Genomic DNA, 12,391 nt, shown 5'->3' with positions numbered 1-12,391 from the left:
CAATGTAGCAATTGAGGATGAACAGCCAAAGCCAGGCTTGAACCAGCAACCCGGTGGTTATGGGGCGAGATGCACTAACTTTGTCATAAAAGCCTGGGCCTAGAGACATCCTTCTCACAAGCAGGCTAGTGACATTCGGTGACAAGCTCAGTTCTATGTGTGAGTGCAAGTAAAATTGTTTTCAATTCCATAGATAGACCAATGTAGGCTATATATTTTCTTATTACTTTGTATTTATCTTGTATTTGTTTTGTCGGCCTACCTGTCATGTTTGAATTGTGGTGTTAGCCTATGTGGTGTGTGTGTTTATTTTATCTAATCCGAATGCCACAACCGAAATTTCCCCTGGGAAGAGTAATCTATTCTATACTATTTCTAAATGGATACAAAAATGGTTATAGCCTAGTCACTTGCATAGAGTGTAGGGACTATAGTGATGCAGTGGCCCAGAAAACAGGGCTTTGAGAGCATGCAGACACCACTCCTACAGGTGAGCAAAGACTGTCTATTATATTGACAAGATAGTCAAGTGACCGCTCTAACAATGGAAATACATGTCCTCAAAGATGGAAGGCAGGTGGGAGGAGGCGAGATCAGGTGGGACCATTCTAGCCAATAAGAGGGCAGATACGCATGTGAACAACAGGCCATAGAGATAGATAGATGACTCAACTTTGTATCTGTGCCATTATAGCGTCTGTGACAGCATTGACATCATTCTCCATATTAAAGTAGTCAATTCTCTTCTTCTTCATTGGCTGATTGCTCCTAACTCATAGGAATCCCCACCCAGTTGACTACTTTAAAATGGTGGAAGCCCTCAATGGCAATGTCCATGCTAAAACGGGTTTTATACAATGGGGGATTTGGAATTCCCATTGTTAGAGACTATCCTGCCCATGTTATACTAGACAACATACACATGGCCACTACATTCATAAAAAGTACCATTGTTTATGTCGTTACCTAGCAACACACTCCCACTGCTACTTTTACAGATCCACTGCTCAGCCATACAATTTATAAACTTGATCTCAACTATAAAAAGCATAGACATTTGCAACATTGTTGCAATATTGAAATTCGATCTCCACTGTGTCCCATAGTAATGGGAGTCAGGAGTCAGGATGAGACAGACAGGCGGCTTTTCTCAGCCAGTCAAAATCATGAATCAACATAATTGTATGGATATATACAAATAAATGTCAATAGAAAAACAGGTCAAATGAAACGGAATGCAGCTAGTTTGCTGTCTTTCCAGCTTCAGTCTGAAGTGATTGTGTTAGCTGTGTAGTTGGCTAGCTAGCAAGGGGGAAAGAGCCTCCATAGCAATTATTTTTGTTTGCCATAGCAACCAGCAAAGTTCTTGAACTATCAACCAGTGCTTGGGTAGTTTTGCTTTACATGGCAGTCAATACAAATTGAATTAACGACCATAGAACAACTAAAATTGCACTTGACAACCAGTGCTAGTGAATGTAGCATCACGTTTTGTTGAAAAATTCATGGTTTGGGAAACAATCTTGCTTTTTAATGCTGGTAACGCCTTGTATAAAAGCAATAATACATGAGGCCATGTGTTATGACATTTTTATCATTTTATCACGAGGCGAAGCCGAGCATCACGTTTTGTTGAAAAATTGATGGTTTTGGTAAGAATATTGCTTTATAATGCTTGTAAACCGCTGTATAAAAGAGGCCTACATGAGAGTGTATGAGAGCAATAATACATGAGGCCATGTGTTATAAATTTTTTAATCATGGCTTTGGTGTGTCTACACCCCTCAGCTTTGCTTTGTGGCTATGATCACTTCACAGCCATGATCAAAATGTCATAATCAACGGCCTCATGTATTATTGCTTAAATATCCATGATGAAACCTCTATCTCTGACAAAAGGCACAACTCTGATATAAAGTTGTTTTTTCTCAAAGTTGCCGAAATGCCACGTGCGTCCACTTATATCAGTGCATTCCTAACAAACTAAACATTACGAAACGTATATTTGTTCAAATAAGCCACACATAGCAAATGAGCAAATATTTTTTGTTGTTGACCAAATTCGACACTCTCTCGTTGACCTCCATGCAAAAAATCCTCACTTGGTGAGTTTATTTTCGTGGACAGATTTTGGCTTCGTAAAACCTCTCGCTTCGTCTCTTCTTCTCTGAGATGGGCCAGCCACTTCGACACGCAGTTCGAAATACAAGTTCCGTAGTGCATTGCTGCTTGGCTTGAGCTATCGTTCCTTCTCTTGCTCTCAGATGATTAGGTGATTCGTTGGCTTGAGCTATCGTTCCTTCTCTTGCTTTCAGGGATGATTAGGTGATTCGGAGCATGAGCCATGGGACCGAGAATCTACTGCTGCTTGCGACACAGAACCTAAACCCCAAAGCAACCCTGGACCTTCAGAACGTGGAGGAGAAGAAACTCCGAAATTTCTCGCAGTTTCAAGGATGTTCTTCCCAGATGTGCCTCCAGCCATCAATTACGCGCTCGTGTTGGGAATAACGTGTCTGACGTTCTTCTGCAACTTCACCAAAAGTTCCTCTGAGTTTTCAGGTTGGGAAAGCATGCTTACCCCTGTATAATTAATGCTGCGCTTGTTTAACCATTGTAGTGTGTATTATGTATATGTGACTAAATGCTTTATAGAGTTGTTTTGGGATACAACAAGTGAGGGCGATACAGAAATCAATAGTGCATGTTTGTCATCTGCACACACAGTTTTTTGGGCTACTTTGGCTGGTTTAGACAGGCAGACCATTTCCGATATTGTTTCCACTAATTGGTATTTCGACCAATCTCATCAGATCTTTTCACATCATATCTTTTTCAGAGCTGATCTAATTGGTAATCAGTGAAACAAATATTATAATTGGGCTACCTGTCTAAATACAGCCTAAGCTTCAGATTTGCAGAAGACACTGCAAATTGTTATTGGTTGCTGTTTTTTACTAGCCTACTTGTTTTGTAGGCAACCGGCCCTCTTTGGCGTGTTGCAACATGTCATGCGTGTGTTTGTTTCATAGTAGGCTAAATCAAAAAGACCATAGCTTTTAAAGGTACACTCTGTGAGATGTGCATGCCATCTAAGAGTGGACCACCAACACAAACATAAACAATGGTGGTAATGTATCCCATGGCTTCACATGCAAGTAACATTTATATGATAGGCCATATCTAGTGCTTAAGGCATGACATTCTTTTTTAGCTACAGTATTCCTCAAAATATATGACAAATAAGCCGTAAAACAATTTTTTGTTGTTGTTATGATAAGGTATAGAGTTGCACTAATCTCAACAAGGTAAAGTCATATTCTTCCAAATGAATTGTAGGCCTATTTCATCCTGTGATTTTACAGGAAATGTTACTGGCTTTAAACATGCTGAAAGCCTCATGTGCTTGGTGCCCTGGACTGTGTATCATGGCACTTCTACTACTGTCAAAATGGGGGATAAACATTATGCCCTGTTGCTTTGCTGCTTGACCCTCATGCACTTCAAATAACTATTTTCGCTTTTACTGTAGCCAGTGCCTCAGTATCAGTTATTGTAAGCCTATTTACACTAGCCTAGTACTCTAACTCACTCACATTTGTAAATAGTATACATAACTTCCTGATCATGTGTGTAGAGACTAGTCAAGTATCATATCACCTCCACCTTACCTGTCACCCTAGACCCACTTCAATTTGCATACCGCCCCAATAGGTCCACAGACGATGCAATTGCCATCACACTGCACACTGCCCTATCCCATCTGGACAAGAGGAATACCTATGTAAGAATGCTGTTCATTGACTATAGCTCAGCATTCAACACCATAGTACCCTCCAAGCTCATCATCAACCTTGAGGCCCTGGGTCTCAACCCCGCCCTGTGCAATTGGGTCCTGGACTTCCTGAAGGGCCGCCCCCAGGTGGTGAAGGTAGGAAACAACATCTCCACTTCGCTGATCCTCAACACTGGGACCCCACAAGGGTGTGTGCCCAGCCCCCTCCTGTACTCCCTGTTCACCAATGACTGCGTAGCCATGCACGCCTCCAACTCAATCATCAAGTTTGCAGACGACACAACAGTAGTAGGCTTGATTACCAACAACGATGAGACAGCCTACAGGGAGGAGGCGAGGGCTCTCGGAGTGTGGTGTCAGGAAAATAACCTCTCACTCAACGTAAAAAAACAAACAAAGGAGATGATCGTGGACTTCAGGAAACAGCAGAGGGAGTACCCCCTACCCACATCGACGGGACAGCAGTGGAGAAGGTGGAACGTTTTAAGTTCCTCGGCATACATATCACTGACAAACTGAAATGGTCCACCCACACAGACAGTGTGGTGAAGAAGGTGCAACAGCGTCTCTTCAACCTCAGGAGGCTGAAGAAATTTGGCCTGTCACCTAAGACCCTCACACACTTTTACAGATGCACAATTGCGAGCATCCTGTCGGGCTGTACCACCGGGGATGTTTTCTTGCTATTTGCCACGTGATAAAGCACAAGCCCAAACTATGATGGTCTATTGTAATGAATGGAAAAGTAGTATGGTCCAAGCAGGCAAAGTTTCATGGTAAATGAAGTTAATTTCACATGCAGAATACACACTACCAGTATAACACAGTAATATTAGTTGAACCTTTATTTAACCAATAGCTGTCTCTTGGGATAGAAAACCCCTTTTTCCAGAGAGACCTCGCAAGAAAGTTAACAAGGGAAACTTCAGAAGACACCAATCTTCTCTCATTTGAGGTTGGAGACCAACTCTTCTCTAGCCCCCAGCCCAGGCCATCTACCTTGTTTCAGACTGAGTAGCAGCAGCAGGGCTGGACGTTTTGTTTACAGTGTCATAAACCAGGAAGAGAGCTTTGTGCCAATATGAATTGGCTTCTAATGGGTCTCCTAATGGTTTTAAATGAGCAGACAAATGCCTGACCTGGGGCCAAGTTTTTAAAGAGCAGATGTGTTAAGTTAACTTGTGTGTGTGTGCGTGAAGTTTGACGTTAATATGATAACTAATAACTTTACATCTCAAGTCTCTTCAACTCAATATTGTCAGGCCTTTATTGATAGGCCTTTAATGCAACCTCAGAGAAAACATTACACAATTATCGAAACATTGGGTCATAGGTAGGAGTTAATTTGGCGAAATATAGAAAACCTCTAATTCGGCAGCTTTGTAGCAACATAAACACATTTCTTTCATTAGGAGGACTTTGCCATAAGGACTTTTGAATGGTCTATTGATTCCAATACTTTGTCCCTTTGGGGGATGGGAAAGGAAATGCCATTCCTGGTTCCTAAACTCCTAAATTATATTAGGTATAGGACCGGGGGTTTGGAATTTGAGACCTGAGTCCTCAAAATCAATCTTGTTTGCTCACCAGGACCACTGCAACGCAACAAGCAAAAACTGCTGACTAGGCAGCATTTAATTCAATGTGAATTAAGAAAATAATTCTGCTTTCGAATGCCATCTGGGGCACTGACAGAGAACTTTAGCAATAAGGCACATTCTTGGCCAGCTGGCATCTCCCTGGAGACCAAGGACCAAGCCTTTGATTGACAGCTGCTGCTGAGCTGAGGAGGGTGACAGAAGCTGCTGATTGAGACCTTACATCTGTCAGTCTCTAGGCCTAGCCTACATCTGCAGATAGGAGAGGCTAGACAATCTGTCTCATGGCTGGAAGCTGTAACTCAATTGTACTTAATGGCTTCCTTTCCTGTCTCCTTCCCCCTCAGAGGAATGGATAGGTATAAGGACTAGTTGGTTTCCAGTTTCTTTTCACCATAACTCTTAGGCCTATCGTGTAGTCTTATGTCAAGGGTCATAAAGGAGAGGAGATGAGCAAGGCCTGGATCCTAATGCACTTAAGTCAAATGCTTTTTCAAATCTCCCATTGACTATAATGAATGATTTAGGCTTAAGTCCAACTTGTGTGCGCTTATCTCAAGTAAGGATTGGGCCCTAAGGGAAGCCATATGGAAGAGAAGAGTTACACACACCAGTTGTGGAATTATTCAGGTTCTTAGGGTTTTGTGTATATATAACCAGTGCATATCAGTGCTAGTTATGCATTTTCAGTTGTCATAATGTCATGTTCGCTCTTCAAGAGGAGAAACCTAGATATCGAGGCTAAACCAGTGCTGACTGAATGTTAGCTTAAATAGCCTGTGAGTATGGGGAAAGGAAAGGGAAAGGAGGATACTTTGTCAGTTGTTCAACTGAATGCATTCAACTGAAATGTGTCTTCCGCATTTAACCCAACCCCTCTGAATCAGAGCAAGCATTGAATTCCTCAATTCACCCTTAGATATAAAAATAAATGTTGGTGGTAGGTAATTGAGTTCTATCTCTCCTTATCACCTCTATTATTCCAACACACAGCTGCCTGAATGACTAATTAGAAGTGGGGAGTGAGCGTTTCATGTGAAAGACCCCCTTGGGCTACGAGATAGCTCTTCAAAGATGCATTCAGTCATGTCAGAAGCTAGCAGATTCATTACTTACCAACAACAGCTGCAAATTCCAATAAAACTTTATCAGCTACAAATTCCCAAGATTTGTGAATCTGTTCGGACCGAACAGCTAGCGCAACAGCTAAAATGGCTTTGAAAAAATACAATTTCAGCTAATAGGGAGAAGTATCTAACAAATAACTACATTATGGAATTAACTAATCATAAACTATTCACATATAATAGACATTTCGGACAAAATTCATACTTTAATAACTCTCTGAGCACTAAAATACCTTTATCTTATCCCAATCTTTTCTTGGGAAATTAGAACCATCATCATTATCAGTACTTGAACATTGAATAATATAATATAAATATAATATGCCATTTAGCAGACGCTTTTATCCAAAGCGACTTACAGTCATGCGTGCATACATTTTTTTTTTTTTTTGGAATCATAGTGCTTGAAGCCTAGGTCCTTTTCCCAGGAATGACAAGTTTCCAACAGTGGAACTTTAAAGGGATATTCCGTCCAGATTCCAACTCAAAGATTCTGAAAATAATTTTGTCTAGCTAAATGACTTGTTTTGAAGTTACGAATGACTTGCTTTTAATTTTTTTGCACTTAAACATACATTACATGAATTCACCTTTTTCTATGTCTTTGGGATAACACATTATCTCAGTCACCCATTGTCTACCAGTGTGACATGTGGCCCATGTGACCCCAACTGCAGAAGTATTTTACCCAATCACTCTTTCGGTGTCATCCAGCCCAAAACGTCATGCAGGGTTGCACCATAGGTCTCTATTATTGTAGACCCACCAGGGTGTTACAGTGAAAACTTTCCCCCTTCTCTCTCTCTTTCTGTGTCTCGTAAACCTGTGGCCGAGAGACCCATTTAACCTCAGTCAATGGCTGTTAAATGGTAACGGTGTCAACAAAGGTCAAACCATCCTAACTAATGTGTGTGTGGCTGGAGGGCTAATGATCCATCTTCCTGTCTCTCCTGTCTTGATGTGAGCATGCATGGAGAGTCAAAACCACAGTTTTGTGTTTTTATCGACATTTTCCAAAGGAGGCCACCCAAATCTTAGCATTTTGTTTGGTTGTGTTCCTATTATTAAATGTGATGTCTGATTTAACAAAGTGTTGGAAGCTTTGCTGGTTGCTTTTGTGCAGAGCTTTGCAGGCAGTAGCAAGAGTTGGCAACAACAGCCCACTTCGAGAGCATGCTAACCTTACCTGGGACTTCCATGTAAAACCAGCTTGGTCTTCTTTACAAGACAGTCACTCCATTGTTGCTGAGTGTTTACCCCCATTGTTGTTGTGTTAGCTCTGAAATGCTAACTTAGAGCATCTCACACAAAGGCTGACCCTCGTGTGCCGTGCTAGGGTTGCGTCGAGGACACTCTTTGTTTGGCCCAGCCAGGGCGGTCAGCCATGGGTCATACTTGTATTCCCATGTTCGCTAATGGCTATGAAAATGCTTCTCACACCGCTAACAGGCTAGGTTTTTTACTGGCTGGCTGAGACAGCGAGACACTCTTTGGCTTGTGTAGTGATTCACTAGTGCCATAAAGAGACCGTGTGGGTGGCTGCACTTGCGGGCACTAAAAAGTTTATACTTTAAAACGCTGTTTTGCACACACATTATGGCAGTTGCTCTGCCAAAACGATGGCACATCCTAACTATGTAGTGCACGCAACTATAGATTTGCTAAGTTGATGATTTGATTTACATATGCACGCGTGAGTTTCAAGTTTTGGGAAGATCATTTTCACCATAAAAATGCACCTTTATAATATACATTTATAAATGTGTAATTTATAATTTATAAAGCATTACATGCATAATTGCATTTGAGAAGGGTGTTTTCCCGCTAATTGATTGCATTTTGGAACATTTGCGCTTATAGTCTACTGCCGTGTGCACATTGCTGTGCTTATAATGTGAAGAAATAGCGTAATAGTTTATCAACATTTTAAACTAAACGTTCTGATCTGTTGCGTCAGCCTCATTGCTTAAAAAATGTGTTTTTTGATGCTAGTGGTTGTATTAATGTGGAATCTATCGCATCGCACAACTGTCCCAGACTATGTTTGGAATATTTATTTCTCGCACAGAATAGATTAGGTCAACTTTTGTACTATGGGGATAGTAGATTGACATAGGCTAGTGCTTTTGCTGTTCGTTAGGCCTACGCCACTTGTTGGCTGACGAAAAGTAAATGTGGACAGTTCTTCCAATATCTTCAATATGCACCTCGGAATTGGATAAGGACGCGCGCAGATGCGTCGTCTATGTGTCTGTCTTCACTTACATTTACATTACATTTTAGTCATTTAGCAGACGCTCTTATCCAGAGCGACTTACAGGAGCAATTAGGGTTAAGTGCCTTGCTCAAGGGCACATTAACGTCATTTAGCAGACGCTCTTAGCCAGAGCGACTCACAAATTGGTGCGTTCACCCTATAGCCAGTGGGATAACCACTTTACAATTTGGGGGGGGGGGGGGGGGGGGGGGGGGGGGTTAGAAGGATTACTTTATCCTATCCCAGGTATTCCTTAAAGAGGTGGGGTTTCAAATGTCTCCGGAAGGTGGTGAGTGACTCCGCTGTCCTGGCGTCGTGAGGGAGCTTGTTCCACCATTGGGGTGCCAGAGCAGCGAACAGTTTTGACTGGGCTGAGCGGGAGCTATGCTTCCGCAGAGGAAGGGGAGCCAGCAGGCCAGAGGTGGATGAACGCAATGCCCTCGTTTGGGTGTAGGGACTGATCAGAGCCTGAAGGTACAGAGGTGCCGTTCCCCTCACTGCTCCATAGGCAAGCACCATGGTCTTGTAGCGGATGCGAGCTTCAACTGGAAGCCAGTGGAGTGTGCGGAGGAGGGGGGTGACGTGAGAGAACTTGGGAAGGTTGAACACCAGACGGGCTGCGGCATTCTGGATGAGTTGTAGGGGTTTAATGGCACAGGCAGGGAGGCCAGCCAACAGCGAGTTGCAGTAGTCCAGACGGGAGATGACAAGTGCCTGGATTAGGACCTGTGCCGCTTCCTGTGTAAGGCAGGGTCGTACTCTCCGAATGTTGTAGAGCATGAACCTGCAGGAGCGGGTCACCGCCTTGATGTTGGCGGAGAACGACAGGGTGTTGTCCAGGGTCACGCCTAGGCTCTTCGCACTCTGGGAGGAGGACACAGCGGAGTTGTCAACCGTGATGGCGAGATCATGGAACGGGCAGTCCTTCCCCGGGAGGAAGAGCAGCTCCGTCTTGCCAGGGTTCAGCTTGAGGTGGTGATCCGTCATCCATACTGATATGTCTGCCAGACATGCAGAGATGCGATTCGCCACCTGGTTATCAGAAGGGGGAAAGGAGAAGATTAGTTGTGTATCGTCAGCGTAGCAATGATATGAAAGGCCATGTGAGGATATGACAGAGCCAAGTGACTTGGTGTATAGGGAGAAAAGGAGAGGGCCTAGAACTGAGCCCTGGGGGACACCAGTGGTGAGAGCACGTGGTGCGGAGACAGCTTCTCGCCACGCCACTTGGTAGGAGCGACCGGTCAGGTAGGACGCAATCCAGGAGTGAGCCGCGCCGGAGATGCCCAGCTCGGAGAGGGTGGAGAGGAGGATCTGATGGTTCACAGTATCAAAGGCAGCAGACAGGTCTAGAAGGACAAGAGCAGAGGAGAGAGAGTTAGCTTTAGCAGTGCGGAGAGTCTCCGTGACACAGAGAAGAGCAGTCTCAGTTGAATGACCAGTCCTGAAACCTGATTGGTTTGGATCAAGAAGGTCATTCTGAGAGAGATAGCAAGAGAGTTGGCTAAAGACGGCACGCTCAATAGTTTTGGAAAGAAAAGAAAGAAGGGATACTGGTCTGTAGTTGTTGACATCAGTGGGGTCGAGTGTTGGTTTTTTGAGAAGGGGAGCAACTTTCGCTCTCTTGAAGACGGAAGGGACATGGCCAGCGGTCAAGGATGAGTTGATCAGCGAGGTGAGGTAGGGGAGAAGGTCACCGGAGATGGTCTGGAGAAGGGAGGAGGGGATGGGGTCAAGCGGGCAGGTTGTTGGGCGGCCTGCAGTCACAAGTCGCAGGATTTTATCTGGAGAGAGAGGGGAGAAAGAAGTCAAAGCATAGGGTAGGGCAGTGTGAGCAGGACCAGCAGTGTCATTAGACTTAACAAACGAGGATCGGATGTCGTCAACCTTCTTTTCAAAGTGGTTGACGAAGTCATCCACAGAGAGAGAGGAGGGGGGGGGGGGGGGGGGGAGGAGGATTCAGGAGGGAGGAAAATGTGGCAAAGAGCTTCCTAGGGTTAGAGGCAGATGCTTGGAATTTAGAGTGGTAGAAGGTGGCCTTAGCAGCAGAAACAGATGAAGAAAATGTAGAGATGAGGGAGTGAAAAGATGCCAGGTCGGCAGGGAGTTTAGTTTTCTTCCATTTCCGCTCCGCTGCCCGGAGCTCTGTTCTGTGAGCTCGCAATGAGTCATCAAGCCACGGAGCTGGAGGGGAGGACCGAGCCGGCCGGGAGGATAGGGGACACAGAGAGTCAAAGGATGCAGAAAGGGAGGAGAGGAGGGTTGAGGAGGCAGAATCAGGAGATTGGAGGGAGAAGGATTGAGCAGAGGGAAGAGATGATAGGATGGAAGAGGAGAGAGTAGTGGGAGAGAGAGAGCGAAGGTTGCGGCGGCGCATTACCATCTGTGTAGGGGCAGAGTGAGTAGTGTGGGAGGAGAGCGAGAGAGAAAAGGAAACAAAGTAGTGGTCGGAGACATGGAGGGGAGTTGCAGTGAGATTAGTAGAGGAGCAGCATCTAGTGAAGATGAGGTCAAGCGTATTGCCTGCCTTGTGAGTAGGGGGGGACGGTGAGAGGGTGAGGTCAAAAGAGGAGAGGAGTGGAAAGAAGGAGGCAGAGAGAAATGAGTCAAATGTGGACATAGGGAGGTTGAAATCCCCCAAAACTGTGAGGGGTGAGCCATCCTCAGGGAAGGAACTTATCAAGGCGTCAAGCTCATTGATGAACTCTCCAAGGGAACCTGGAGGGCGATAGATGACAAGGATATTAAGCTTAAATGGGCTAGTGACTGTGACAGCATGGAATTCAAATGAGGAGATAGACAGATGGGTTAGGGGAAAAATTGAGAATGTCCACTTGGGAGAGATGAGGATTCCTGTACCACCACCCCTCTGACCAGATGCTCTCGGGGTATGCGAGAACACATGGTCAGACGAGGAGAGAGCAGTAGGAGTAGCAGTGTTTTCAGTGGTGATCCATGTTTCCGTCAGCGCCAGGAAGTCGAGGGACTGGAGGTTGGCATAGGCTGGGATGAAGTCAGCTTTGTTGGCAGCAGAACGGCAGTTCCAGAGGCTGCCTGCGACCTGGAACTCCACGTGGGTGGTGCGTGCAGGGACCACCAGGTTAGAGAGGCAGCAGCCACGCGGTGTGGTGCGTTTGTGTAGCCTGTGCAGAGAGGAGAGAACAGGGATAGGCAGAGGCATAGTTGACAGGCTGTAGCAAATGGCTACAAAAATGCAGAGGAGATCGGAATGAAATGAGCTAAGCATCTGGGAGCGGAGAGAGCAGGGCCTCCCTCACCAAAAACTTCTACCTCAGAAACTAAAATTGTTTCACTGAACCACCCGAACAAAAACTCTCCCAACTTCCACCTTTAGAAATCAGAGTTGTTGTGAACCACAGCGGTTCAATGTTTAAAGGAATAGACTCAACCCACTTTATTCAACTATGACACCATAGCTAACTAGCAAGCTAGCATCCAATAACAATAACACACCGTATAGCACCAACACTTGGTCACAACAAACCACCAATAGTGTGATAGCACACTAAACAGATCATTCGTGTCTGTGTCAAGTTCCTTTCATGACGCAGCAATGATTAGACGTTGGCTAGCTAGGACAAGTATATTGTAT

General features: G+C 44.6%; 1 protein-coding gene across 1 annotated transcript in view; it reads left to right on the top strand.

Moving 5' to 3' along the window:
* Positions 1-2,249: 2,249 nt before the first annotated feature.
* Positions 2,250-12,391, top strand: part of LOC311106552 (protein eva-1 homolog C-like) — a 208,412-nt gene continuing 198,270 nt past the window's right edge. Inside the window, exon 1 of the mRNA XM_084148932.1 lies at positions 2,250-2,562. Coding sequence (XP_084005058.1) covers positions 2,457-2,562 — 106 coding nt within the window. The 5' untranslated portion in view covers positions 2,250-2,456. The remainder of the gene's footprint in view (positions 2,563-12,391) is intronic.

The sequence above is a fragment of the Coregonus lavaretus genome (genome assembly GCF_964263955.1).
Source record: "Coregonus lavaretus genome assembly, chromosome: 31".
NCBI lineage: Eukaryota > Metazoa > Chordata > Actinopteri > Salmoniformes > Salmonidae > Coregonus > Coregonus lavaretus.
The sequence above is the reverse complement of the archived record's forward strand: the minus strand, read 5'-3'. Positions and strand labels throughout refer to the sequence as shown.